This window comes from Topomyia yanbarensis, chromosome 2 (genome assembly GCF_030247195.1).
Source record: "Topomyia yanbarensis strain Yona2022 chromosome 2, ASM3024719v1, whole genome shotgun sequence".
Lineage (NCBI taxonomy): Eukaryota > Metazoa > Arthropoda > Insecta > Diptera > Culicidae > Topomyia > Topomyia yanbarensis.
The window spans coordinates 309,347,265-309,374,466 of record NC_080671.1 but is presented as its reverse complement, the minus strand read 5'-3'; the positions used below and the strand labels follow the sequence as shown (position 1 = coordinate 309,374,466).

General features: G+C 38.2%; 2 protein-coding genes across 4 annotated transcripts in view; one reads left to right on the top strand and one right to left on the bottom strand.

Annotated features, from left to right (window-relative positions):
* Positions 1-672: 672 nt before the first annotated feature.
* Positions 673-23,816, bottom strand: LOC131683528 (uncharacterized). 3 transcript variants are annotated; one of them, XM_058965578.1, is made up of 6 exons: positions 23,675-23,816; positions 23,493-23,610; positions 1,508-1,669; positions 1,190-1,450; positions 1,079-1,129; positions 673-1,023 (listed from the first exon to the last, which is right to left on the bottom strand). In XM_058965578.1, the coding sequence occupies exons 3-6, from the start codon at positions 1,619-1,621 to the stop codon at positions 940-942; spliced, it is 510 nt and encodes a 169-aa protein (XP_058821561.1). In that variant the 5' UTR covers positions 1,622-1,669; positions 23,493-23,610; positions 23,675-23,816; the 3' UTR covers positions 673-939. The 3 variants fall into 3 exon arrangements, with proteins under 3 accessions (XP_058821561.1, XP_058821562.1, XP_058821560.1); XM_058965579.1 differs by lacking the exons at positions 23,493-23,610; positions 23,675-23,816 and adding an exon at positions 1,848-1,991 and having other exon boundaries at positions 673-913; positions 945-1,023; XM_058965577.1 differs by lacking the exons at positions 23,493-23,610; positions 23,675-23,816 and adding an exon at positions 1,848-1,991.
* Positions 19,273-27,202, top strand: part of LOC131683523 (uncharacterized) — a 223,635-nt gene continuing 215,705 nt past the window's right edge. Inside the window, exon 1 of the mRNA XM_058965566.1 lies at positions 19,273-20,172. The gene's annotated coding sequence lies outside the window, so the exon portion shown is untranslated. The remainder of the gene's footprint in view (positions 20,173-27,202) is intronic.

Sequence of the window (27,202 nt, the reverse complement as noted above, 5' to 3'; positions counted from 1 at the left end):
CGAAAGGCGTAAATTCACAATTTCGATTTTCAACTGCAACCAGAATACAAGTACTTAAAGTACACATTGGTATCATTTAAATATTAAGTAGAAGAGACCGGGGCTAGTTGGCGGTGTTTTCAGTTTTCAATTTTTACCGCTTTGTTGTAGATCTTTCAAAATAGAACACGCGGTATGAAAGAGCAGACTGTTGGCAACATCTCTGATTTTTTAAAAGCGTTTGATGAATTGTCCTCATTTTTAGAGACAAAAATATGTGACGCTGAAAACCCGCCAACTTACCCCGGGGCCGGGTATGTGTGGATACCCCAAAAACTATACAATTAAATGGAGATTCAATTACTTGAAGGGTCCTTTTGGAACGTGCTGAATGTCTTTTCAAGAAAACTGTATATTAACCGACACTTGCTATTTTATTTCAGATTCAATACCCCGGTATTTTGACTTTGACGCGTACTCCCTATTCAAAAGCAGTTTCATAATTCTTTATGCGATTGGTCGGAATAAATGTCTTCTGCATTAACGAGATACACAATAAAAAAGATTTTCTTGCTCTAGAGTGAATTCCGGAAAAAAAAATTTTGATCGCTTTTTTTGCACTGTAAATAGTACCGCCAACTTGCCCCACGTGCAGCACCGGGAGTACTTTCTTTCCGACAGTTCAGCAAGACATTGTGAAAAATGCAACGCTTTTTATATTTTGTGGACGGTAAAGTTTGCATTTACATTTTTTCTAAATTGTAATGATAGAGTCGTGGTGTTTGTAATAATCTTATAAAATATATGTACGGCTTTTCAATGCCGTACAACAAATGCTCTCAAAAGTCGATTTTTAAAAATGTGTAAAATTGTACTTTAAAAAACTACTTCTATAGTTACTGGAATATCATCCTTCATTTCTCACATTTTTAAGGCATCAAAAGCTCATTTCTCACATTTTTAAGGCATCAAAAGCTCGATGTTGGGTGATTGCATGTCAACGAATATTTGGTACTGTGAATAAACACACATCCAACAGTAAATCTGAAAATAATAAACAAAATTAGCACATGCAGCTTTAACGAGGTGTTTTACTCACATTATATGCCATCCAGACCCACAAAATCAAGCTGGAGAATGTTTGTTGTAGCTGAAACATTTAGAAAGGTAAGTTTGAGGTAATGGCCCATGACAGATGTATACATCTTACATAAATGTAGTATCCACCGATCAACCATAGCCCGAATACGAATTGGAACAGAATTGCCACTCCAAAAAGCGTCAACCATGGCAGCATCCATCCTCGCGTGGTTGTTTTCAGCGAATAGCATATTCCGACGGCGGAAAGAATCAACAAGATGAAGTATGCGATAAAGAATCCTCCAACAACCTGCATTGAATCGCGAATGTCCGTTTCAAACAGCGGGCTGTATAATTGAGATGAATCTCCTCCGGTTAGCATATAGGTAGTCTAAAAGTTTGGGAACGTTTAGTAGCCGTATAAAATCTTCCAGTAGGATGTTTTTACCATTGTGATCAAGACCACACACATAGCAACGGTGTATGCTGCTACGGCATAACTGCCCGTTTTCACTGAATTTGTCCATATACACGGAGACCAGCATGATTCTAACCAGACCATACTTATTATGTTCGATATTTAGGAGGCAATGTTGTATTGATAAAAAATCTAAAAAGATATTTTGGTCATTAAAAATGGATTAAATGTGGTCGACATAGCACTGATCTGTGACGCCAACCATTGGCACACCCTTTTTACATTGGATAGCGATTTTAGAGTTTAGGTCGCTTTTATCAGTCATTTCAATAATAGGTTAAGAGAAATAGATGAAGTATTATTCACTTACTCTTGAATAAATTGTTTATTTGTAGGTTGTACCACAAATACAGAATACAGAAACGACCGTACTACCTCGGAAGAACTTGTAAATAAACTAAATAAACAGATTCGGACTCGCAGTCATCATCAAAAATCAACCGGTCGACATATCTCATTAGTCGACATATTGACGAATCTACACGGTAAAAAAACTTTACCCATTTTATGTATTCCAATTGCCCATTTTCGGAAGTTATTCGAGCTGTCAAAAAATGGGTATTTTTTTGTTTCTAACAATGAGTACTTCTTATCCATTTCACAACTACGCGATGAGGTAATGTTAATGGGTATATTGATCTTAACAATGGTTGAAAAATCCTTAAGAATTATTTCAAGCTAGTTAACCTGCAAACTAAGGATCGTAGCGGGAACTTCAAATTGTCGGCCTGTATCGGAGTCCGTGGCGGAAACGGAACATTTCGGCAATGCTCCGAAAACAACGGCTGTTTAGACTACTGAGGATGTTGCAAATATGCACTAGTTCGGCATTTTTAGAGCAAGCAAAAGAAAATAAATCCAGTTGGCGGTTTTATTTTGTTAAGGAGTTTTGGAATAGGATCTCAATCTAGATTTTTTTTAAATTCAGAAATAATTCTGTTGACAGTATTTTTCATTCTAGCGCATTCATGAATGGGTCGTGATTCGCTGGTTGGACACTTTTTAACTGGACCTCCGCTAGTTGGACCATTGTCCAACTAAAAAGCATCTTAACGTCAAAATTTCGTGTCAAATTAACTTTGACAATCAATCTGACAATATTTAGAGAGGTGAACAGATGCATTTTCACTGGCAACATCTCTTTTGGACAGTTTTTGACATTTGTCAGTCGATCCAACTAGCGAATCAATTTCGTTAGTTGGACAAGGCTGTGGCCCAACCAGCAAAACATTGTATTCGAAATCCGGAAACTCGTGTTTTTGCAATAAAATTCTCAAATTTGAAATTTTCGATTACAAGTCACTGTGCAAATATTTAGCACATTAAAACCTATAATAAAAATCAGTTATCTAATATTCAAAGTTTTTTGGCTTGGTTCGTTCTTGCAGTAAGCCCCTCAGATCAGACCACATAAAACTCGATTCTATAACAATGCTCACATATTTCTTATGTATGTGCAGAAATAAAATCTCGACAAACATATGATTGGAGCATGTAAGCCAACTGTCAAAGTTCGATTTGAGGGGACATTCCGGACTCCGACAGCATAAGTCATTAAATTGACTATACGCTTGTCCGGACATGCCGCAGACTCAGGTGATTCGCCTTTAATGCCAAAAGATCCTGACTCCTGCGCTGCAGAAGACAAAAAGCTAAGTAACCGGGAAACTCTAAGCTTGTTCATTGACCCTACTCCACGCTTTTCTAAACTTTCTTACTTCAAATCCTTGCTCTCCCTTGAGTACTATGGCTCTTAATATTTGAAAAATACTTCACCTTCCAGTCCCTTGCTAATTATATGTCGTTACAATATAAAAAATAAAAAAAAAAAAAATTCCGGACAAATTCACAGCTGGTGATACCCAGTAAGTGTAACAGGGAAATGAGCCGTAATTGTGGCTGGTTTCGGTTAGTATTCCGTTTTCAGTAACACAACCGATTCCAATAAGTTGGTTGTGCTTAGAGAGAGGTTGAAAATAGGACATACCTTTCCGATTACATTGAACATTTCACCTTAAAAATGACGATTTTAAACTGTGTAGCTCGTTGCAACAACATATTTGATGGTAGGTTTGTATCAATGAATTTCAGAGTAAACTGGTAATAACTTTTTGGGGGTGTCTAGAAATTCGTAATATATTATTGTTCTTTGGAAACTTCACGTATATCCTATTTTCAACGTCTCTCAAGGCCCTTTCGAAAAAACTAAACAGAATTAGATTTTACCTAGTTAAGCCATGAATCTAATCTCCCTATCGCCTCATCATGCATGGATTTTTCAGTTTATGGAATGAAGGGGAATGCTGTAGGTTTGATTTTCTATTTATAAATTCAAGAGACACTTGCGTTCATTTTGCACCAGTACAGTGTGATTTTGTGTCAGGATCACCCACGATGACATCTTAGACCGAAGTGACCAGATATTATCGGGACGAATGTGACACACGCCCAAAAAAGCTAACGAAGCTCACCATAAATAAATAATCGGATTTCTATGACATGACTGAAACATTTACCGTTATAATATTCATCTGATCTCAAATGTACGCCACAAAACCGTGGTGTGTCATGAGTACATAATTCGGAAAATTGACTATATTAATTTTTATTAGCAATATATCGATGCACAGTAAGTCTCCTCTTACGACATGGGAACAGGAATCCAGTGGATCAATTCTTGGTTGAGATACTTCAACCTGCCGGATGCTACACGGCCTCTAGGCTGGTTTAGTCCGGAGAAAGATAATAGAGTGTTATCAACCTCCTAGTGGACCACAGCCGGTAAAAGCTCCGTTCGCCATTGAGAATATTTTAAACCTCCTCAGTAATTTTAACCATAGCACGGGTCGCATGACACTATGGAATTGGGGTTCCATGTTTCGTGGGTTTTTACCATAATCATAATCTAAAGGCAGGCATAGAAACATGAAAGGTGCTATACCAACAGGAAAAACTATTTGAATCTATAACTACGCAAACGGACTGCAACTTACAAATAGCAGCAGACATAAAATAGTTCAATTCAATTGTTGATTTATTCGAAAATGTTGAGCTGTAGCTTAAAGAAGTGGCGCATGTGAACATAAACACATCGTGGCAAACGCGGTATCCGCACTATCGCAGGCCATTGACAGTAATTCTTTTAATAAGGCCGATGAGCTGGTCACATTAAAAACCATATCACATCACTGTTGTATGTAAATGATCTCACTGCCGATTTGACCAGAGAATTGAAAAAAATCTGCAGCGAATTTCAGAACATGAGCACCCTTACAATAGATATGGCAGCTCATTGCAATGAACACTATATGAGTGAATCGCGTCCTACACGTGAAGTTTTATACGAAATGAAAACTTTAACAAATTCAGTTGGCTGTGACATTCTCAAAGAAGTGCAATCTCCTGCCGGCACAACTAACACTTTGGGTAGCAGTATTCGCGATGCTTGTTTTCCGCTAGAGGGCCCCAGCTTGATGGACGAATTAACCCATTCATGCCCATGTTGGTTGTGGACAACAACGTTTTTAAACAGCTATAACTTTTGATTAAGGCAAGATTTGCTCACAAAAACAAGTAAGGCTAATAAATGCGACTATTGGCTTTCATTTGAGTATTAACGTTTACAAGGATCAGCTCTAGAACTGAAGTTATTGCAATTAGTTGAACTCAGATGGAGCAGTACTGCCAGGGACCGCTTACGTTGACGACGGAAAATGAATTTTTCATATAGCTTCGTTATGTTGCAATATTAGTGAAAACTGATAAAACTTATCAATTTAGACTATTTTTGGCTACGTTTTCCACGCAGTTGGACTGTTGTAAATATTCTAGGAGAATTGTAGTGAGCATTGGAAGGTAAAAATTGTGCAGCTTCAATCACTGCAAGGAAAGCACCTACCTTTATGAAAACAGGTTTTTCGAGTTTCTTGACCTCACCGTTTTAAAGGAAAAATGGTTTTGAAACCCTACATGCACTAGAAAAAAAGTTGGGAATGAAAGGGTTAAATGCCCAATCAACAAAATCGGGTGACTCAGGTCACCGCTCCACTGCCGAAGCCACTGAAGGGTGACGCGTTTTGGGTTCGAAGAAAGTGTGGCACTCTTACTGGACTCCCTACTCCGAGCGTAATCCGTTTGAAAATCAGCGTGGTATCAGGTTTCTACGTGGTGAAACACTGAATCCATACCCGGTTGTACATCAATTTAACTCAACTTCCGCACCAGATAGGTTTGTGACCCCCGTCCTGACGAATTCTGTTTTTCAGCGCTGCTCAGCTTGTTCCTGTGAGCATTCGTGTTTTCGTCCAACCTAACGCACTCTTCAGAGGCAGACCATGACGAACCGGCTACGGATGAAAACGGATCAGTAGTTTTGCATGATACTTCTGAGCATGACAAATTGCCATTAACTTTATCAGAAACGCTCTTAGATATATTGTCAAAATTTTAATCGTATGCAGAGCGCATCTAAAACAAGCAAAATATATAGCAATGTATTGAGCTCATCTTATTCTGTTATTCTAGGTACTGAAACAAATTGGAACGATTGCATAAAAAGTGGGGAAATTTTTGGTAGCGGTTTTAATGTATTCAGAGACGACCGAAATCTCCTAGAATCTCAAAAGAAGTCTGGTGGGGGAGTTCTTATAGGCGTTTCGGCTCAATTTAATTCTGAAATTCTTCTCACAGCGAAGTTTAAGGAATTTGAACATGTGTGGGTTAATGCGAATATTTCAGGCGAAATGCATGTTTTTGCCTCTGTATATATCCCACCAGAACATGCTAATATAACATCGTACGAAGCCTTTTTTAAAATTGCTGAACAAATTTTATTTGAACTCCCAGCCGAGGTTAAAGTTCATATTTACGGAGACTTCAACCAGCGCAATGCCGATTTTATTCCGGATTCTGAAAATTAAAATATTTTAATCCCAGTCATAGAAGAAAACGAAACATTGCATTTCATCTTTGACAAAACTGCTAGCATAGGAATAAATCAAATAAATCATGTAAAAAATCAACAGAATTGCTATCTTGACCTTTTATTTACAAACACTCACGAAGATTTCTGTGTATTTGAATCTTTAGCTCTTTTGTGGAAAAATGAAGCCTTTCATATTGCTATTGAGTTTTCTTTGTTCATCCATGATAATCAAGTACCCAATGACTATGACTTTGAGGAAGTCTTTGAATACCATAAAGCCAACTATGACTATATTAGACGGAAGGTAGGTAGTGTCGACTGGCAAAATACTCTTAGGAATGAAGCAAATATTGAAACCACCCTGGACATATTTTACAAACTAATTTTCGAAATTATTCATGAAGAGGTGTCTATTAAGAAGCAAAGACGACACGGTAGCTCGAAGCATGAGCTGCTTACGTGGTTAGAATCATAACTATCCAACCGCCAGCAGATAATCATATTCAAAGGAAAGCAATCTAATCCAATTGAAATCGCCTCAGGAGTTCCACAAGGCTCTCATTTAGGCCCTCTATTGTTTATTTCTTTCATTCATTCTCAAAAACTGAAAGTACTAATCTATGCAGATGATATGAAACTTTACTTTGATATTAGAAATGCCGAGGATATTAATACATTCCAAAACGAAATTCTAGTTTTCCACACGTGGTGTCTAGAAAGCCTCCTACAGCTAAACATGAAAAAATGCCATTCAATCACCTTTAGTCGAAAACGACAAACACCGAATGTTGTGTTTACCTTAGGAAGTCAGACTGTAGCAAAATGTGACAGAATTGGGGATTTAGGCGTTATATTAGATTTCAAGTTAAATTTTATTGATCATTACAACCCAATTACTCACAAAGCTAACAACATGCTCAGTTTTATAAAACGCTTTAGTTATCATTTTGTAAATCCGTACACAATCAAAACATTACATATTGCTCATGTTTGGTCGATATTGGAATATTGCAGCATCATTTGGTTCCCTTTTTCAAGCACACATGAATAGCGAATAGAATCTGTACAAAAACAATTCATATTATTTGCCCTCTGTCGTCTAATAAAGCACGCTGCATGCTTATCAATATACAAACATTGAAGGAACGTCGTGAATTTGCAATGCGTTCATTCAATAATAATATCGTCTCGCATCCTATTGATTCAGTCGAAATTTTACCCAAATTGAACTTTTATACACTTTATCGACAGCTACGAAATCGAAGTATATTTTCAATAACTCCATATCGAACAAACTATGCAAAATATGGCCCTATAAATCGAATGGTGGCTATTTACAACCACTATTGCGACTCAATCGATTTTACAATATTCAAACTAAAACTAACACAATATGTTATACATAAAAGAAATTCTAACGCATAAGAAAATGATGCTGTATGAGTTGAAATTGCATAATTATTAATTTTAATATTAATATTGATTATTCATAATAAAATTACGTATATATAATTTAGTAGTTTAGAAAAGAAGTAACTATTCCTGTAACTATACCAGTCTACATCGATTGACGAAATAAATAAATAAATAAAATAAATAAACAATTGCTTGTCCAATATAATGGAAGCAACAGCACAAGACAGTCTTACAAACCATCATAAACTAATCCACAATAGTTGGGCGAATTAGGTCGGTCTAGTGATAAGTTCAGCAAAAGTCTATTTTAAATATCGTGGTGAGTTTTCAACACAGGTTGGGTTTGTCTTCATAAACGATTGACAAAAGGCATATTAGTCATAATTGCATTGAATCTACTCTAAGTCTAGCCCGAGAAACCGCGTTTTGAACGGGAATGAGTTCTCTAATCGTGGAGTTGGTGACAGATTGCGTTACATATTAAAATGTGTCTTTTTGCTGATCTTAAAAATGGAAAGAGAAATCTGTTGGTAACTGTTAACCACTACTTATAGCTTTTTCGTTTTTTCTTGGTGCTACACCGGTGTAGCGCAAAGAAAGAGATAGACTGATGACACTCAAGTTTGAATGAGTGTAGCACCGACTACAGCGGTGTACTGCACTGTCAAAAACGAAAATGCCATTAGATTTTCTTGAGTTGAATATGTCGGCGAGAAGATATGTCAGCGAGAAACTTGCAAATTCAATTTTGCTAGTCGTTCCTTTTTTCCGGAGGCAATCCGGGAAAACGAACGCAAAGTAAAATACTACTACGACAGCACGCCCTAGCAAACGAAAAGCCCATAATGCTTCATGCTCATGGTTCAAATTCACCCCCATTGCATGGTGTTTTGATAGTGTTTGTAATGGGTTCAATCAGGCATTGTAATTCTCTCTCACTCACGCGAGAAGAAACTTATCCGATGTCCAACTTTTCCGAGATATTGCGCACTTCCCACCAACCTGGACTTTTAAATTGCGAGTGATCTCAAAACTGCGAGCTGTCAAAAAACATGTATTTCAAGTGATAGAGATGGTACTTTCATAGACAGACCAGTCGAACTAACCGGTCTATGAGAAGAATTTAATGGAAGCATGGTAAGTGCGCAGTGCAGTTAGAATCCAGTTTTTAGTGCCACAAGCAATAAGATGAGTCGCAAAATTCTCCGCCTCCACAAATAGCGTGAGAATGATTTTCCGGATAAAATTTATTTGCCTTTTTTCTTCTCACCGGAGAAGGCGATAAAATTTTAATTTCGTGGAAATCAATAAAAACTTCAAAAAATACACTTAATTGCAAAGAAAAGCGGCAAAGAAGTATGATAGACTTGTTTTTTCGTGTTTTGGAATAACGACAGGAAAACAGCGAGCGAAAAAAGGATACCATGATAAACTCATTCACTCATTCTCCGGCTGTTTTGTTTATCCGGAGAAATAACACGTTTTATTTATCCGGAGAAGTTGTGTGAGTGCCAATAACTTTTCGTGTGAAAATGTGAGTTTTTATTGTCGCAGTAGCAAACTATCCGGGCGCATTTACTCATATCCCGAGCAAATACTCATGGATTCAAACACCACACAGCCCCTTGAAAAGACCTTAAACATGGTCCGTGCCAAAATTCCCAACCATCAAGACATCATAAAATGGCCTCAATAACCCATAAATACACCAACATATGGTGTTTTATGTGGGATCTACCGGACCATGGTAATGGTGTTTTCATGGGTTGAACCCATTTCAAACACCCATGTCAAGTCCCATGAGCATGGGGGTATTGTGGACTTTCCGTTTGCTCGGGATGAGCGATAAATGCAATGCCTGGGTTCAACCCATAAAAACATCATCACCATGGTCCGGAAGATCTCATTAAAAATCCGTATTCTGGTGTCTTTATGGGCTTTCGAGACCATTTCATAGTGGTTGTAAATGTTGGCGCGGACCATATTCATGGTATTTTTATGGGGTTGTATGGTGTTTGAACCCATGAGAATTTGCGCGAGCGTCTCGACCTTTACCTATCTTGCAGGTTGGAAATGCAGTTCTTCTGCAGCTCGATCCAGACAACAGTAAAACTTGGTGCCCAGCAGTCGTCACCCACCAAATGAGCGATAGGTCCTATATTGTGGATGGGTCGGGGTCTTCGTACCGCAAAAACGTCGTACACATCAAACCGCGTAATGGACCGTCTTCAAGCCCTTCGCAGGTTCGAGTTTCACCAGTTGCTTTTCGATCCGATAGCGGTAGCGGCCAAAAATTTAAACAAAAGAGTTGTTTGTCAGCAGCTCCCAGAGTTATTAAACGAAACGATATATTGGACAATGAGAGGGAAACAGCAACGCAAAGGATTCAATCCCGCATTTTAGTCTGTGGAGAGTTCCATTAGACCATGGTGGTCTCCTGGCAGGCTGATATTCTGGGACTGAAGCTGCAACACATTTTTGAAGTAAACAGTTGTAGTGCGCTACAGCATCGTCGACATTCGCAAAATGTTGCAACGCGTTCCAGTTAATCCACATTAGAGAGCGACGAAGAGCGAAGTGATCTGTCTTGAGAAAGTTAAATTTATCGAGATTTAGTTCGACCTTGTAACGAAGACATCGGTGGAGCTGAATGAATGTGTTAAAAAAATAATTTTATTAAGCATTTTTCAAAAAAGGTTTATTTATATTCGTTTATTTGATTTTATATATTTTTAATCAATTTGTGTTATTTATATTTCATGTATTTTTTAGGGGAGAGCAAGGCTAGTTGGCGGTCGGAGTAAGATGGTGGAGTTCATTTTCCTCCGTTTCTTTAGACATATGGTGCTGTCTCTCGCTGTGTACTTCAAGCTTTAAGAATCTGTATAGATACTTCACCTACCCGCAAACAAAAGTTATTTTTTAATCCTACTTTTTATAAAATGCACGGTGGGGCAAGTTTATGGTTCTATTCACAGTACAACATCAATTATTGTTATTCTTGGCATTCACTCAAAAGTAAGCTAATCTTTTTGTATCTCTCTTTAATGCAGGGCACATTTGTTTCAGACTATTGCCCGAAAAGTTTCAAAAATTCATTCAACATGTTCTATAAAAACTTTTGAAGTAATTTTAATTCCATTTGATTGCTTATTTTCCGGCATATGGGGGCCGGGGGAAGTTGACGGGTTTTCCACGTCACATTTTTATATTTATAAAAATGAAGACAATGGGCTCTCTTATACACGGTGTAACAGAAACTGTCAACAAAATGAAAACGACCGAATTCTTGCAAAAACTTGAAAAGTTTGTTCTTTTCCCATTTTTTAGAAACTCATGTGAACGTATGAACGGAGCCATATCGTCACTTCATGCGCAGCGATTGATAGGTAACGCTGCTGTCAACCCAATTAAAGAGGAACAAATCTGTCTTGCCGTGAGACATGTTGGTAGGCTTGAACGATTCGTAGTAACGTTGCCAAAGCTCGACTCCTGTTAGTAGAGGACAAAAGATTAGTCCGCAAGATTTTAAGTCTGCTTCTAATGACCTAACCACTTCTAGATTTCCGATGTGTAATGTATCAATTTAAAAAACATTTGTATATTGCTAATTAATAGTACTCCACTGTAGCAGTGAAATTCTGTTTTGAGCTTACTGGCAATAGCAAAATATCTTAATCAAATGGGGGTGTTGAGCATTTTGGAAGATTAAATTAAAAATCCGTTACCTTCGTGAGTTGACAATGTTTTTCGGTAATCTCATTCCAATAGAAACCCATAATATTTTTAAACGAAGCAAAAATTTCGAGAGCAGAGGGTTAACTAGGCTCTCAATATTGGGTTCGAAGATCCTGCTATCGTACTCAGCCATATTTACTTTCACGGATCCTGGTACCGTCAGGTGAAACTTTGCCGGTTAATCAAGAAAAAAAAAACTTAGCACCGAGTGCCTAAAACCTTACGTCGCCACTAAACAATTCTAAATATGCTGCTATGAGATATACGTTGATCTAACACTTGATATAATATCGCTGCGTGAATTGCATATCTATTAAAATTGCTATTATATTTATTAAAATAAAAAAATGCGTACATTACGGCTATAGACCACCCTTGTGCACGCCGGAGGCCACACAAAAGTTTCAAGTTGAAACAATTATTCTGATGGTGCCACAATCCACTCCCGTACCACAGTTAGTACTCTGTATGCCATGCTGAGTCAATTCCAATCATTATTCAGCGTTTCTCGGAGTTTGTTGCAATCGAGTTCTAACGAAAAGAAACTCTCTGAAACAACAATGGAAAATATAGACCACTTGAGAAGTTCTTAGTTCGAATTCGTACTCGATAGCACTATGGGCGCCGACACTAGTAATCGCGCCATCATCAACAGAAAGTAAGGTTGTGATTGTCGGTCTGCCGGCTTCAAGTGTTTGAACATTTCTTATACCTTTGGCTGCCGGGTCGAAGAAAATTCGGGATGGAAATAAACAACGTCCTCTCTCGCTCATTTTTCTTGCAGCAGCTACACTCTCAGCTCAGTTTATTTCAGAGCCACTCGCGCAAAGTACAACTTTTCTGCCAGATCAATCCGCAACATCGCTGAGTCAGAAGTCAGAAGAGTTGGTGCGCGGACCGCATTTCGTTCGTTTCTCTGCTGCGCGCGTGTTTGCTTTTGCGCTTGCTTTGGTGTGCGAATAAGAACGCTGGGCGAAACTTTCGCGAATCTGTTCCTCGAATTCAGCCCCGAAGGGAATGAATTATTTGTTGAAAATAAAAAACGAATATATACGTTCGTATCTGCATTTTATATCGACAATTACACGAAACTTGCAGGATACGAAATAAATTGATCATATTTACTAGCTTTCTCGTGAAGCGTACTCTCCTGTTCGTCTTGTCGTGTAAATTCGCAATTATTTTGCTGTGAAACAAGAATTTTTATGCAAAACATTGTGGCATAAACAAGTTATTTTCGCTTATGTTATCGTTCTCAGTTCGTTGACAGTGCACTGATATTTATGCATACTTTTGTGAAGAGAAAATTTGCGCTTTCGAGCGACTAACCCACTAAATCATGGAATCCACAAACAACAGCGAAGAAAAGTGTTGATAGTGATCGATCACGATTGATCTGAATATGTTCTTTAAAGGTGTATATAAGTGAGGGTTCCTACATTCAATCAACAAAGAAACGGTCGATCTTCAGTTCATCGTGTTTGAAAGAGAAATAACGAAGAACGTTGGCGAAAGCATCGACGGAGAAATCTGGTGCAAGGATCAGCATGAATTTAAATCGATGTTAAACACGCGCTTGATTGAAAAGATCTTACCCATCTCAAGTGGCCGGCGGCGCAAAGGAAAATACGTCTGACTCCAGCTCAAGTGTTCTAGAGTGAGAGTGTTAATTTTATTGATTGCATTTTGATGCCTTGGCATTTCGCCGCGTCGTCATGTTTTTCCTTAAGTCATTGGCTATTAACTTCCCTATTATGAGACGATGATCTCTTCATTCATTGCGTTGTTACTTGTGCTTTCTTATAGTTACGCACTATCGACCGACCATACCACGAAACTCATGTTTGAGGATAGGAATCGAAAAAGTACTGCCATTTGATCGATCGTCTGTTTTTAGTGCTTCCTCATCGCCACCATGTAGATCCCGAAATGCCGTAAAAAGTGTGTTAATAAATAGTACTTAAAGATCACTGAACTTGTGAGCTAGTAATGCTCGAAGAGGGGAAAAGTTGATGATTTTCGTAATTATTGGCTTGGTCGCAATTACTGTGAGACCCGAAAAAAACGACGACGCTGCTGTGTCAGCTTGAAGCGGTTGGTGGGCAATTTTTACAGTTTGACCCTTCTAGTCTGTGTGCGTACATATTCGCAGGATTCAATTTTTTGACGATAGAGAAAAATCAACAAATAGGATCATTGTAATTCTATTCGGGTGCGCGACGTTTGGCATAAAGACGTTAGGCATAAGTACGTTAGCCATACATACGTTAGGCATAAGTACGTTAGGCATAATAGACGATTGGCATAGTATACGTTAGGCATAATGGACGATTGACGTAATGTACGTTAGGCATAATGAACGATAGGCATAATTCACAAAAATATATAATTAATCGTAAGGCTTTCGTTATTATAGAGATCTCGCTTGTTTTTGTCAGATTGGAAAAAGGACGCTTTGCTATACCATACCTTCGCTTAACTTTAGCGAGATATTTAAACCTTGCAAGTGTAGTTTTTTTTCTATTTTTTCTGAAGACAAGACGAAGAAAATATTCCTTCATTTAAGTGAACAGTTTTGCTACAAGCACATTTCAAACCTCTTAGATTTATTACTAATACAGTTGCATCCAAATATATAAAACAACAAGATAATTAACGGACATTCAGTTTTGGATCCTATGGAAACTGGCAGTGTCATGTACAGGATAAACATTAGGCTACGGATTCTACGTTTGTGACGATACCTTTTTCGTTTCGGTAACTCGTCACAGTACAGGATTAAACATTCTCTCATATGAAAGAGCTTCCGTAGTTCTATTTGTGATGGCCTCAAGAATACAATCGTTGTGCTTAAGAATATGGGAGACAATCAATATAGAACCAGCAATATTCGTATATTCGTTGAATGAATAATAAAATGCATCATTTCTTTCATGAGCTGTTCTTCAAGGTTATATATTTTCTTCTTGGGCAATTTCATCTTGGGGATCATCCATAAATGACGTAGCATTTTTTGAGTGATTTTTAACACCCCCTTCCCCCATCGTAGCGTTTCGTCACAAATCTCTCAATATCCCCTGGTAATTACTAAACCCCCCCCCCCTCCCCCCTTGTCACCGCAAAACATAAAAAACGATGTAAGTTAGATGAAACGGGTAAGGTTGTCGTGACATCAGGTCAACCCCTATTCCCTTTAAAAATGCTACGTTGCATGACATGACCTCCTACCCCCTGTCGTCACACATCATCACAAATTACAAAACTCCACCCTCCCGCATATAATGCTGCGTCATTTATGGATGGTCGCTCGCATGCATGAAAAACTAATCTAAGTTAACCCTTACATGCCCAACTTTTTTCTAGTGTTCATAGAGTTCAAGAAACACGAAAACCCCGCTTTGAAAGATGTTTCTTTCGCAGTGCTGGAAGCTGCTCAATATTTACTAAACCGGCACAAAATTTGGCTTTTTTCGGAACACTGCTAATTTGAATTGTCATTGGTAATGATAATCATATGCAAAATATGAGCTTTTTCCTATAGCTCTAGTTCACCCACAAAAGGTTTCAAGTTTCTATAGTAATATATATGGAAACTCGGAAATAAAAACTTAAATTCAATAAAAAATTTCACAGTAACTGTGCGTACTTCAAAACTTACGGCCGCGTAGTTTATTTTATAACGAATAGCTTTGTTGAAGACGGCATATTGATTGAAGGTTCCCCTAAAAAGTTATTTAACTTTCAAGACCAACCAATTTTTTTTTTGAAATTTCCTATTCTAAGCATGAGCAAGAAAGAGAGGCAACACATAACTTTATATGACAATATCTTTTTACTCCAAATCGGAACTATTTGCAGTCTTCGGCAATGTTGATCCTTACACCTTAAGCAATATATCTGTAGATTTTGGGATGCACAAGACGATACTGGCATTTTGTACTGAATTTATTGTTTCAATTGCCCATTTTTTATATTTATATTTTCACATACAAACTTCGAAACTCTTGTGAGTGAATTAGAGTTTTTGAAAAAGCTCATATTTGACAAGTGGTGTGGGAAGCCAATTACCGTTTGATTTAACAGTGTTCCGAAAAAAAAGTCAAAATTGTTGCCGGTCTAATATTTACCTTCCGGTGCTCGACACAATTCTCCTAGAAAATTTTCAATATTCTATATGCTAGGAAAGATAGTCAAAGACGGTCCAAATTGATACGTTTTATCAGTTTTCAACAATAATGGAAAATAATGAAGATATATCAAAATTTCATCTATCAACGCTAACTGTAAATATCTCTAGTAGTACTGCTCCAGCAGAGTTATATCAGACTAATAGCAATAACTTTAGTTCTAAGTTCTAATAGTACCAGTTACTGGTCTTACTTGTTTTTTGAGTGAAGTCTACCTAAATCAAAAGTTTTAGCAGTTTAAAAACGTTGTTGATTACAAAAATTATGGGCATGAAGGGTTGCGTTATTCATGCCTTAGTACAAAATAGATTCATTTTAAACAAAAGTATTAAGCCTATTTTAGAGATATGCAATTTGTTTATTCGTTCATTCGATGTGCATTCGTTCTGCATATTTTATTTGAGTTATCGTCCATTATGCCAATCATCCATTATGCCAAACGTCCATTATGCCTAACGTATATTATACCTAACGTCCAATATGCCAAACGTCTTTATGCCTAACTTCCATTATGCCAAACGTACGTATGCCAAACGTCCGTATGCCTAACGTATTTATGCCTAATGGGGTACACCACATTGCGGAATATTTTTTGCTGAATTCAATTTGGTTTCATGAGCAACACTGGGATCTTGAATTTCTTTGATTTTCACATATAACTGAACGATTGACACAAAGATATATTTGTACTGCGATTTTCACCGCACACATATTGCTGTTACCGATAAAATTCATCATTTCCAGCAATCAGAGCGAATTGGCATGAAAGAGCGCTAATTATTTAAAAATATGTTATTTCCTTATAAAACCTTTTTGAGGATGTTCCCAAGAAATATATTCTACCCTATATATTCCTTGCGAACATCCTCCTTTCCCCCCTTCGAGACAGTACAACAAACGCAACGTGTACTAGAATAGAGTTCATTAGAATGATCGAAGCCATTCACTGTTTGTTTTCACTTTCTTTGGAAGGTAGAAAATTTTCACAATTATTTAAATCCCCATCAAATAGTGGTTAACCCTTTAGCACTCATTGAGCTAAGTCTCGCCTCCCCCATAACATGTTTGGGCAATGAAGGTAGATGAAGCATGGCTTCCATTGCTGTAGTGGGTCTTGATTTCATAAGGCCTGCGATAGAGAGGGAGGCTAGCCTCTGAAATTTAGTTAGTGTAGTTTGAATAGACTATTGTTTAACTTTGGTCCACTATACAATTGAGGAATAAGTTAATCATGGTATGGCGGTCGTCGTGTAGGACCAGAAAGCTACCCTCGGTTTGGTACCCCAAGTTTTCCCGAAGAGTTTAGCACACGTCTACAGTGCTGTAGTTGCTTTATTAACAGCGTATGTCAGGTCCCAATTCAGTTTTCTGTCTAGGATAACACATCGTCGCTGTTGTGCTATCTTATGACAAACGCCATTTCGGGGTAAACTGAGTTAAATATGCCACATTACTTGTCTCTGCAAAGTGGCTTCAAATGACTGCGTCTGGGGATTGGCTCAAGTTATCTTGATGTATAAGATGTTTTTATGTGCAAAACTATCTGAAAAAACAATGGCATAATCATTTTCAAAACAAAAATACACGAATTGGGAGAAAAATGCAGTTTTAGTTTTACACTGGAAATATAGCAAATTTGGCAACACTGTAACCAAAAATAACTATTTTTGCTGGATTCCCTGACTAATTTCCTTCAAAATGCATATCATCGATTGTTTATAGAGCACATTAAACCAAAGATTTGAATAAAAGTTATTCATCGATGATTTTTTTCTATGGAAAATTTTCCATGAATGATTATGACACGTCATAAAAATTTTGTCAATACACACCTATGGCACGTGTGAGTGCGACTTTTGTTTACATTTATAGTAAAAGCTCGCAACACAGTCAACCGATCTTCGTAATATTCGGGAGATTTATACAGAATAGATAGAAGCATCAATTGTCTTCTTTGAATTTATTGAATAATGAACAATGTCATCTACATATCCAACAATCTCGAAACCCATTTCAATCAGGTCATTGAGAAGATCGTCTACAACTAGTGACCAGAGCAGGAGTGATAGCACACCATCCTGGGGACATCCTCTATTGGTTGTTATAGCTGCTTTTGTGTCTCCAAACGTTGATGTCATCTCTCGATTGTTGAGCTTTGTAAGAATCTAGTCCTCTATCGATTTTCCCACACCTCTTTTTGCCAGGGTTTTGTGAATTGATGTTTAGGACGTATTATCAAAAGCACCCTCGACGTAAAAAAGCACAAATTGCTATTTCCTTGAAACCGAGCATTTTCTCAATAAGTGTCACTAAGGTATGTTTCCGTACTTGTTTAGCGGAACTTTCGATAAGTGCTCCGTTCGAATATAGCGGTCCAGTAGTTTTTTCCATTAGTTTAAGAAGGGTTGATGTCAAACTGATAGGTGTAAAGGCCTTGCGTACTGTCTCTTTCATCTGTTTTTAGAAAAAAAATTACTGTAACTTTTATCCAGTTTAAAGGTGGGATGGATGAGACTGGATCTCAGGATGTTTAGTAGAACCGAAAGAATTATGTCTACCAATCTTTGTAGAAATATGGGAAGAATATTATCAGGGGTTCGAAGGTGTTGTTAGTCAATTTAATATCAGATGATGTGAAAATTTGACAGGCCAGTTTCTGTGTTGTCCCACAAGTCCTGTTAGAACGGAGTTGGCTGTTAATAATTAAAACTGTCAATTCATTGATCACATTGGATGGCAAGACCGATTTTCATAAACAAACAGAAATGTGTAATATCTCCGTTAGGTGTTATTGGATACAGTTCGAATAATAAAACCGGTTCCGTAGATGCGAATTTTCGGAAAAGCCGAGAGAAGTGACCATAATACAGTTTAAATCATACCCTTACAATAGGGGAATAACGGTTTTTAGAAATAGAATATTAATATGATCGGCGGGCATATAAGTCAAAATTAACCCTCAAAACGGCTACGGCTCTCAGAGCCCGGCTAGTTACAGTTCTCTAGTTTCGATGAACTTGTAATTTGAAATTCGAATGATCGTGCGTTTTCGAGCTTTCAATTTCCTCTCTGATAAAACGACAAAAAAGTGGGTTTCGATTTCATTGGGTCGTAGGAGCGATACTTCTTGAAGTCACAATTTTAGGTTGCCTTTTTGAGGGTCTTGACCCAAACCTCTCAATATATGAGAACAATCTAATTGCACTATAACAAGGATAAAGATAAGTTTTATCTGCCTATTATGCAGTCCATCAGAATCCAATACCAGATATGAATTTTATCCGGACTTTGGGACAACGTAAGCAAAGCACCGTCATGCATAGCATACGAGGTGCGCCAAAATTAGTCCCAAAATGGGTGGCAACTTTCTCTCCAAATCTTCCAATCGAGGTGTTGCAATTTCAAATTCAACTGCTTCGAGATTACAAAACAGCTCGTACAGTTGTATAGTGCGTACGAGGCGAGCTCATTTTCTTCATTCACTTCCAGCCCGCACTTTAAGGGCCGAAAACTCGGAAAGCCAATTGAGCGAAGCTGGCGAAAAATAATGTGAAATAAACCTTCAAACTTAATGATACATTTGCGGTTTGGCAGTAACGGCGGTTTACATCGAATATTACAAATCTCAACACAAATTATGCGAACATCAGCATCAGTCGACATAATGGAGCTCACTGGTAGTAAAAATGCAATAGTATTGGAGTGTTGATCGATCGACTTGACTGTTTGGAATATTGGACGTGATCGCAGGGAAAAACCGTGCGTGAACTTCATACTTCCTTACACTCGAGAAGCGACAATTGAAATAGACCTTATTCCGACGTCACGGTTTCTGTGCATTTCTACGGCGTGGATCGTGTCGCGCATTGTCATGCCGAGCGGTACAACGCGACATGCGTACCATCTGATCGCTTCGAAGCTGCAGATCAGCGCCTGATCCAGTGAGTGGTTGGCGTACAAAGAAGTCAGAAGTGGAAGCACAAGAAGATTAAGAAATCAAAGCCGACGAAAGTGAGATAAAAAATAAAGGTCTGGGCACATAACCTTGTATGATCACGACGTTCGAAAAAGTTTTGCATCGAGAAGAAAAGAAGCGGAAGGAAAAGATTGATGATAAAAAGAATAATAAAAATGAAGGCGATGATTATGATTGAATGTCATGCAAAGAAGTGAAGTGAAATGAAATAATCAGCGCAGTCAAATGTGTCTGATTAGTGAGTGATAGGAGCGAACGGAGCTAATTCGAAGCACGAAGTAAAAAAAATTGCGACAACGGAACGAACTTCAAACTGACAATTGGGAAAGCCTGTTTCCTAAAGAGGAAACAATCGAATCAGCTGCCAGTTTCTGTGTGTGGCACAGGAAAGATTGTAAGTAGATAATTAATTCTAATATTCAATTATGGGCGGTACAAACTCATGTTAATTGATACCTTCATATCTTGATCTTGTAAAAAAGGTTTATCTCGAATAACATAACATGAAGTATAGTGATGCAGCAGAAAAAGCTTGCTCTATATCCGAGAGGGCTTACGTTAGCGATGAGTTCGTATTGGAGGTGGAATCCGTTTCATAAATAGGTTTTTCAGACCAGTATTCGATGGGCGATGAATGATAACCTTTTCGTTTACACAGGCTTGTTCCTTCGTGACGATACACTTAACTGATTATGAAGTGTTACCGAAAGTATAAAATGTATGTTACTTGATAAATAAGATGGTGGGCTGCAGCACAGCTAAACATTGTGCGAGTTGAGTTAAGTTGTTTTGTTAGTGAGTTTTTCTAAATGATGTTTTAGTACAGTCAGCCGAATTCATTCATGTAAAAAATTGTAAAACATGTAGGTTTCTTGGGTGCTCGAAATGCCTCACATTGATTTACTCCTATTCGACGCGCTCGATATTTATAAAATTTCAAAGGGTGAACTCGAAATTATTGCAATACAATTTATTGGTTGAGACAATTATCGACCCTTTTGCTTCACGCTATCCACAAGAACTCGAACAATCATCGAACCTTTATTTTTAATCCCCTTCCCAAGAATATCTTTTGCATTCGGTGATTACTCCTTGCACTTTGAGTTCCCGCTTTATAGTGGCCAAATAGGTTTTGATTGGACGTAGCTCAGGGCAGTTCAGTGAGGTTATTTCCGTGAAGAGAAAATGCATCGAATTTGCCTCATACGGACATGAATCTAGGTGCCGCAAAAATAGTGTTTTTTCATTACGCTACTCGAAAATAGCATAAAACATTTGGAAGCCTTCAGTTTTGTAAATTTCACCATTGATGATGTCTACTGTTTTCCATTCGTTTTCCACGGGTACAGATTGCTGAATATTACGATTTGATCCAACTTCAACCGATCATCCTTAAACCATTCTTTAGTGCTGAGTGTGAGAGGATTGAATTTGGGATTTTGAACATTTTTAAAGCACGATATCACCCAAAATCCGACGGGTATGTTACTATTACTTTTGGATAAGATTCTATTGTCTTTTCGGTAACAGACTACACAATTGCGCATTGCGGTATTAAACTCATATTCCCGCAATGGTGGTAAACGGTGGAATGACGAATTTCGGTTGCTGTTCATGCATGTGTATCATACAACCAAACACTTTTTCAGTATGTGTTAACCTCGGCTCTGTTCGCATGTGGGATATTTCGGTCGATTTCTATGATAGTGTTAGTATCGGGTGAAATCAACCGGAACTGTGGCGAATTTCTGTCCAAATTCAAGCTGGAATCTGCCCCAATAGTGGCAGAAATCAGCCGGAATATTTTTACTGGGTAAGTTGGAAAGTAAAATAAAAAAGTATAGGCAGTTTCTGGATCCGGCATAGTTCCCGATCCGGACTTGTTCCCAAACCCGGTTCTTCCGGATCCAGACCAGTTGCCGGATCCGGACCAGTTCCCGGATCCGGACCAGCACCCGGATCTGGACCAGTACCCATGGCTCACAGAAACGAGGCTTGCTACTCCGCGAATTGACAGTTGTCGGTGACGTCAGAGAAATCGTTGAGATAAACAAATGGACTTCTCGAATGATGTTAATTGACAATATTTGAGCTCTTACGGTGAAAAAAAATAATATGCAACGGATTCATGACGTAAATTACGCCATAATTACTCTAGACACAGTGGATAATGTTTTGGAAGTCGGCATAGCTTCCTTGTGATCCATCAGGTGCCAATCATTCGTTAGCAGCAAACAATAAATGAATTTCATCTAATTGTTTTCACCGACGATTCCTATGACGCGCACTCGTCAAATGTTTTCACTCTAACGAGCTAACCTAGTATATGTAAGCCGTGCCAGTACCCAGATCTGGACCAGCACCGGATCCGGACCAGTCCCTGGATCAGCCCAACCCCTTTTCCCCTTACCAGGTCCGGACCTGAACCAGGCCCAGGCGTTTAGATCCAGACAAGTATCTGGATCCGGACCCTCGGTTCGGATACGCGGATCCAAACTGTAGGTCTTGCTTCCCGTACATGACGGGAAGGACTGTGTATGTTTTTATGCGATCGCTGCCTTGCTGTTGACGTCCGTGATAGAAAGGATATTTTAATTTAACACCCACCGAAATACCCCACCACTATTTCGAGTCGTTTTTTTTTCTGACTGTACTTTGAAACTAGCCGAGTGCGAGCCGATCTTCAAATACGGAATGCGTCGTGTAGAGAAAATCGACGCTCTTCTTTATCTGAATTGTGTTTGCTTCGCTTGATGCGCAATACAATGACAAGCGAAGTGCTACACACTTTCAGACAATCCAACGCGTTAATATTTGTTGTAGAAGAATTGATGAAACATGAGTGCGATGCAGAGAAGATTTCTCGGTTGGGTATTTAAAAGGTCGTAAGCGACAAAAGTAAACAAACTGAGTTATCTCCATCATACCACTCTTTTCTAGCATCACTATCGTAGCACATGAACCGTATTCTCTAAAAACGGGTTTTAGATTGATTTTAAAAGAAATTAAAAAACGTCGTACACATTTTATTCATCACATTTTTCCAAATAATGGTTACGTCCTTTTTGTTTCACAAGGTCGTATGTACATCTAAATAGGATTCGCAGAATTGCGGAGATACGCGCACAACAAAAGGACGCAAGTAACATTTATTTAGCAATGCTTGCATCTGCACTTACGTTTGCAGTAAAAGGACCTAAGTAAAAAAAAATTAAATAATTCTGTAAATTCACATACGACTTTGGAAATGAGAATCCGATAATTTTTAACCCAAATGAAGTTTCGGTACGGTTTCGGCCAGAACTTTAATATGTACAATGTTATTAAGTCTTGATGTGATTGTATCAAGGAAGACGTACAAACTCCTATACCTTCCATCATCCAAAAGCATCTGACGCTCTAACCCATATTCGACAAGATTACCCAATAGCATATACCGATACCGGCCAACACTATCTACGAAGCTCACAAGTGTTTTGCGTTTGAGGTACTCCCGTAGGAAACGGTTCACTTTGTAAAGGACCCCAAACGATGTATTCTCAAGCTGACGGAAGGTAAATAAGGAAAGATAGAGCGCCACAAGCATTCCTGTGCTTCACTTACATCTTCACGTTATCAGCGGACGCCAACGGTGTTGAGCTCCAAAAACAAAACGTTTTTGCAACTACTAATCAATTATATAACTGCTATTACGAAATAATAAAAATTACTTGCCTGTTTTGTTTCACCTGGACATAAATCTACTATTGTAATCGAAATCCTTTGTCACCAGATTAAGCAGTTTCTGTTGTTCTTCGGTGCATTGGCACAAAGTTCATCCATCAATTTGTAACTGTCGACGGTAATGAGTACTTTATTATTACACCCCTGTACACTGTAATAGTGTTAAAACTTACCATACTATTCAATGAGAAAAGCCTTCTGCAATGTAAAATCGCTGCAGACAGTCAAAAACTCGCATAATCGAAAAAAAAATTTTATGTCGTATCGGCAAAATGAAATAAATACAAGAAAACGTACTTCCGACGTTTTGCTAATGTTTACATCACGCGTATGAGTAAAAAGAGAGGGGAAAAAGAATATTGACATTTCGTCGTCCTAGTTTTATATCGATTTCCCCTCTTTCTTAATAAAGTCGATGAAACATCTCAAGCGCTCTTTCGGGGAGTAGTTGAACTGTGAACTAGAGTTGCCAGAATTAATTCAACTTGAAACGTTATTTCATTTTAATTACACATTAAATTAAATTTTTCAATAGGCCTATGGGATCTATTGAACAGAAATCAGTCCTAAGCGCTACGACGTATGTGAAATATTCACAAGAAAAAGGACGTATCGTAAGTTAATAAGATGTCGTATTGACAGCAAAAGGTCGTATTGTCGAATTTTGCTTAAAACTCGTAGTAAACCGCATTATACAACTAAAGTACATGAATAAATAAAACATTAAAAAGGTATATTATCATATAAAACAGTTTTGTTTCTAAATCGGATTTAAAAGTTTTGTCGCAAAATTAAAAACTCATATTTCTCCGTTTGAGAAAAATGTCAATACGGCTTTTTGAAAACCCAACCTAGAATTTTAATGTGTTGGTATTCCCGTTTGGGGATTTTTTTGTTGCGACCGTTTTAGTATTAAGCGTCTTGCTATTAGAGCATTTTTTTCTTATTACCGTGAAAGTATTACGGCCGAGTTTTGGGTGTAAGAAGTTTCCACGAGAGCGTACAATATTGCCGCTCCTCCAATTGTTTCACTTCTATCTTTGCCGCAACAAAACAAAATGTCGCAATTCATAAGACAGCTGATAGGAGAAATTGCAAAATTGCAAAGTGGGAAAAAGGTTACAGTGTTAAGTGTTAAGCTCAATAAAATTGTGCATCATCAAAATCTTTCAAGTCGAAAATAAACCCAAATTCAGTACGTCATAATTTAAATCTCATATAACGTTTTGGTTGACGATGTATTCTCGTATTGCAGCCCACAAAAACATCCATCATAATACATCCATTAAATTTCGTCAAAACTGTGTTGAGGTTTTTGTTGAATGTTGTTTGGCTGAAACAGATTCTGTTGATATTTTCAGCTACTCTTTACTTTTAGTCAACGGTTGACTCAATGGCCCATCCTTGCAGCGATTGTATCTTTCAATGGGTAATTCACCTCCTCCAATGAAAGATTCCATCACTGTTTTACAGTGGAATTGCAGAAGTATCATACCTAAAATTGATTCCTTAAAAATTTTACTGCATAATTTAAAATGCGATGCTTTTGCTCTATGTGAAACATGGCTTACCTCAAACATTAATTTCAACTTAAATGATTTCAACATTATTCGCCTAGACCGAGACACCCCGTATGGAGGAGTGCTTCTAGGAATTAAAAAGTGCTATTCTTTCTATAGAATTAACATCCCCTTGTTTGCGGGCATTGAGGCTGTTGCTGTCCAAACGAACATTAAAGGCAAAGACATGTCTATCGCTTCTATATATATACCTCCCAAAGTTCAAATTGGACAACGTCAAATTTTTGAGGTAGTGGAATCCATGGCTGCTCCGCGTCTGATACTGGGAGACTTCAACTCGCACGGAGTATTGTGGGGTTCCCTCTACAATGATAATCGATCCTCTTTGATTTACAATGTTTGTGACGAATTTAATATGACAGTTTTAAATACTGGCGAAACAACACGCATCCCCAGACCTCCTGCACGTCCAAGTGCATTAGATCTATCTCTGTGCTCGACATCACTTCGGTTAGATTGCACGTGGAAGGTTGTACCTGATCCTCACGGTAGCGATCATTTGCCAATCGTTGTTTCAATTAACAGTGAATTAGGCCTTACGAATTCAATCAATGTTCCTTATGACTTAACACGAAATATTGATTGGAAAACATACGAAACATTAATTTCCACTTCTCTTGCTTCGACAGAAGAGCTACCCCCTACCGAAGAATATGAATTCCTAGCGGGTTTAATTATTGAAGCAGCAGAACAAGCCCAAACGAAATGCAATCCTGGAATGACAATAAATAGACGGCCCCCTAATCCTTGGTGGGACAAAGAGTGCTCTGATGCATATGAAGCTAAACAAGTTGCCTACAAAGAAATTATGAAACAGAAAGGGGGTATACGTGAGAACTTTGAAAATTATTTCATTTTGCAAAACAAATTTGACAGTATACGTCGTGCCAAAAAATCTAGTTATTGGAGACACTTCGTTAATGGCTTGTCAAGAGAAACATCAATGAGTACTCTTTGGAACACAGCCAGAAGAATGAGGAATCGAAACGTGACTAATGAAAGCGAAGATTTTTCGAATCGTTGGATATTTAATTTTGCCAAGAAAATTTGTCCCGATTCTGCTCCTGCGCAGAAAATCACTCGCGATGCTCCCACAAGTAACGATTTCATAGATTCGCCTTTGACAATGATGGAATTCTCAATTGCACTCCTCTCATGCAACAATAATGCTCCGGGACTAGACAGAATTAAATTCAACTTGGTGAAGAATCTGCCTGACCTAGCAAAAAGACGCTTGTTGAATTTATTCAATAAGCTTCTTGAGCAGAACATTGTCCCGCACGACTGGAGACAAGTGAGAGTTATCGCTATTCCAAAACCGGGAAAACCAGCCTCCGATCATAACTCGTATCGACCGATTGCAATGTTATCCTGCATCAGGAAATTGTTGGAAAAAATTATCCTACGACGTCTCGACAATTGGGTTGAGGCGAACGGCTTGCTCTCAGATACCCAGTTTGGTTTTCGGAGGGGAAAGGGAACGAATGATTGTCTGGCGCTACTTTCGTCAGAAATCCAACTAGCTTACGCAAAAAAAGAACAAATGGCGTCTGTGTTCTTAGACATAAAAGGAGCATTCGACTCAGTCTCCATTGATGTTCTCTCGGAGAAGCTACATCAATGTGGTCTTTCACCAATATTAAATAATTATTTATACAACTTATTGTCAGAAAAGCACATGCATTTTTCATATGGCGATTTGGCAACATTCAGAATAAGTTACATGGGCCTCCCACAAGGTTCTTGTTTAAGCCCCCTTCTCTACAATTTTTACGTGAATGATATTGATAATTGTATTGTCAGCCCATGCACTCTAAGGCAACTTGCAGATGATGGCGTGGTTTCTGTTACAGGACCAAAAACCTTAAATTTACAACAACCACTGCAAGATAGTTTGGATAACTTATCAAGTTGGGCTTTGAAGTTAGGCATCGATTTCTCTACGGAGAAAACAGAGTTGGTTGTTTTTTCAAGGAAGCGTGATCCAGCTCAGCTTCAGCTTCAGTTGGTTGGTAGAACGATAGCCCAAGTCCTGACTTTTAAATACCTTGGAATTTGGTTCGATTCTAAAGGCACATGGGGAGGCCACATTAGGTATCTAATAACGAAATGCCAACAAAG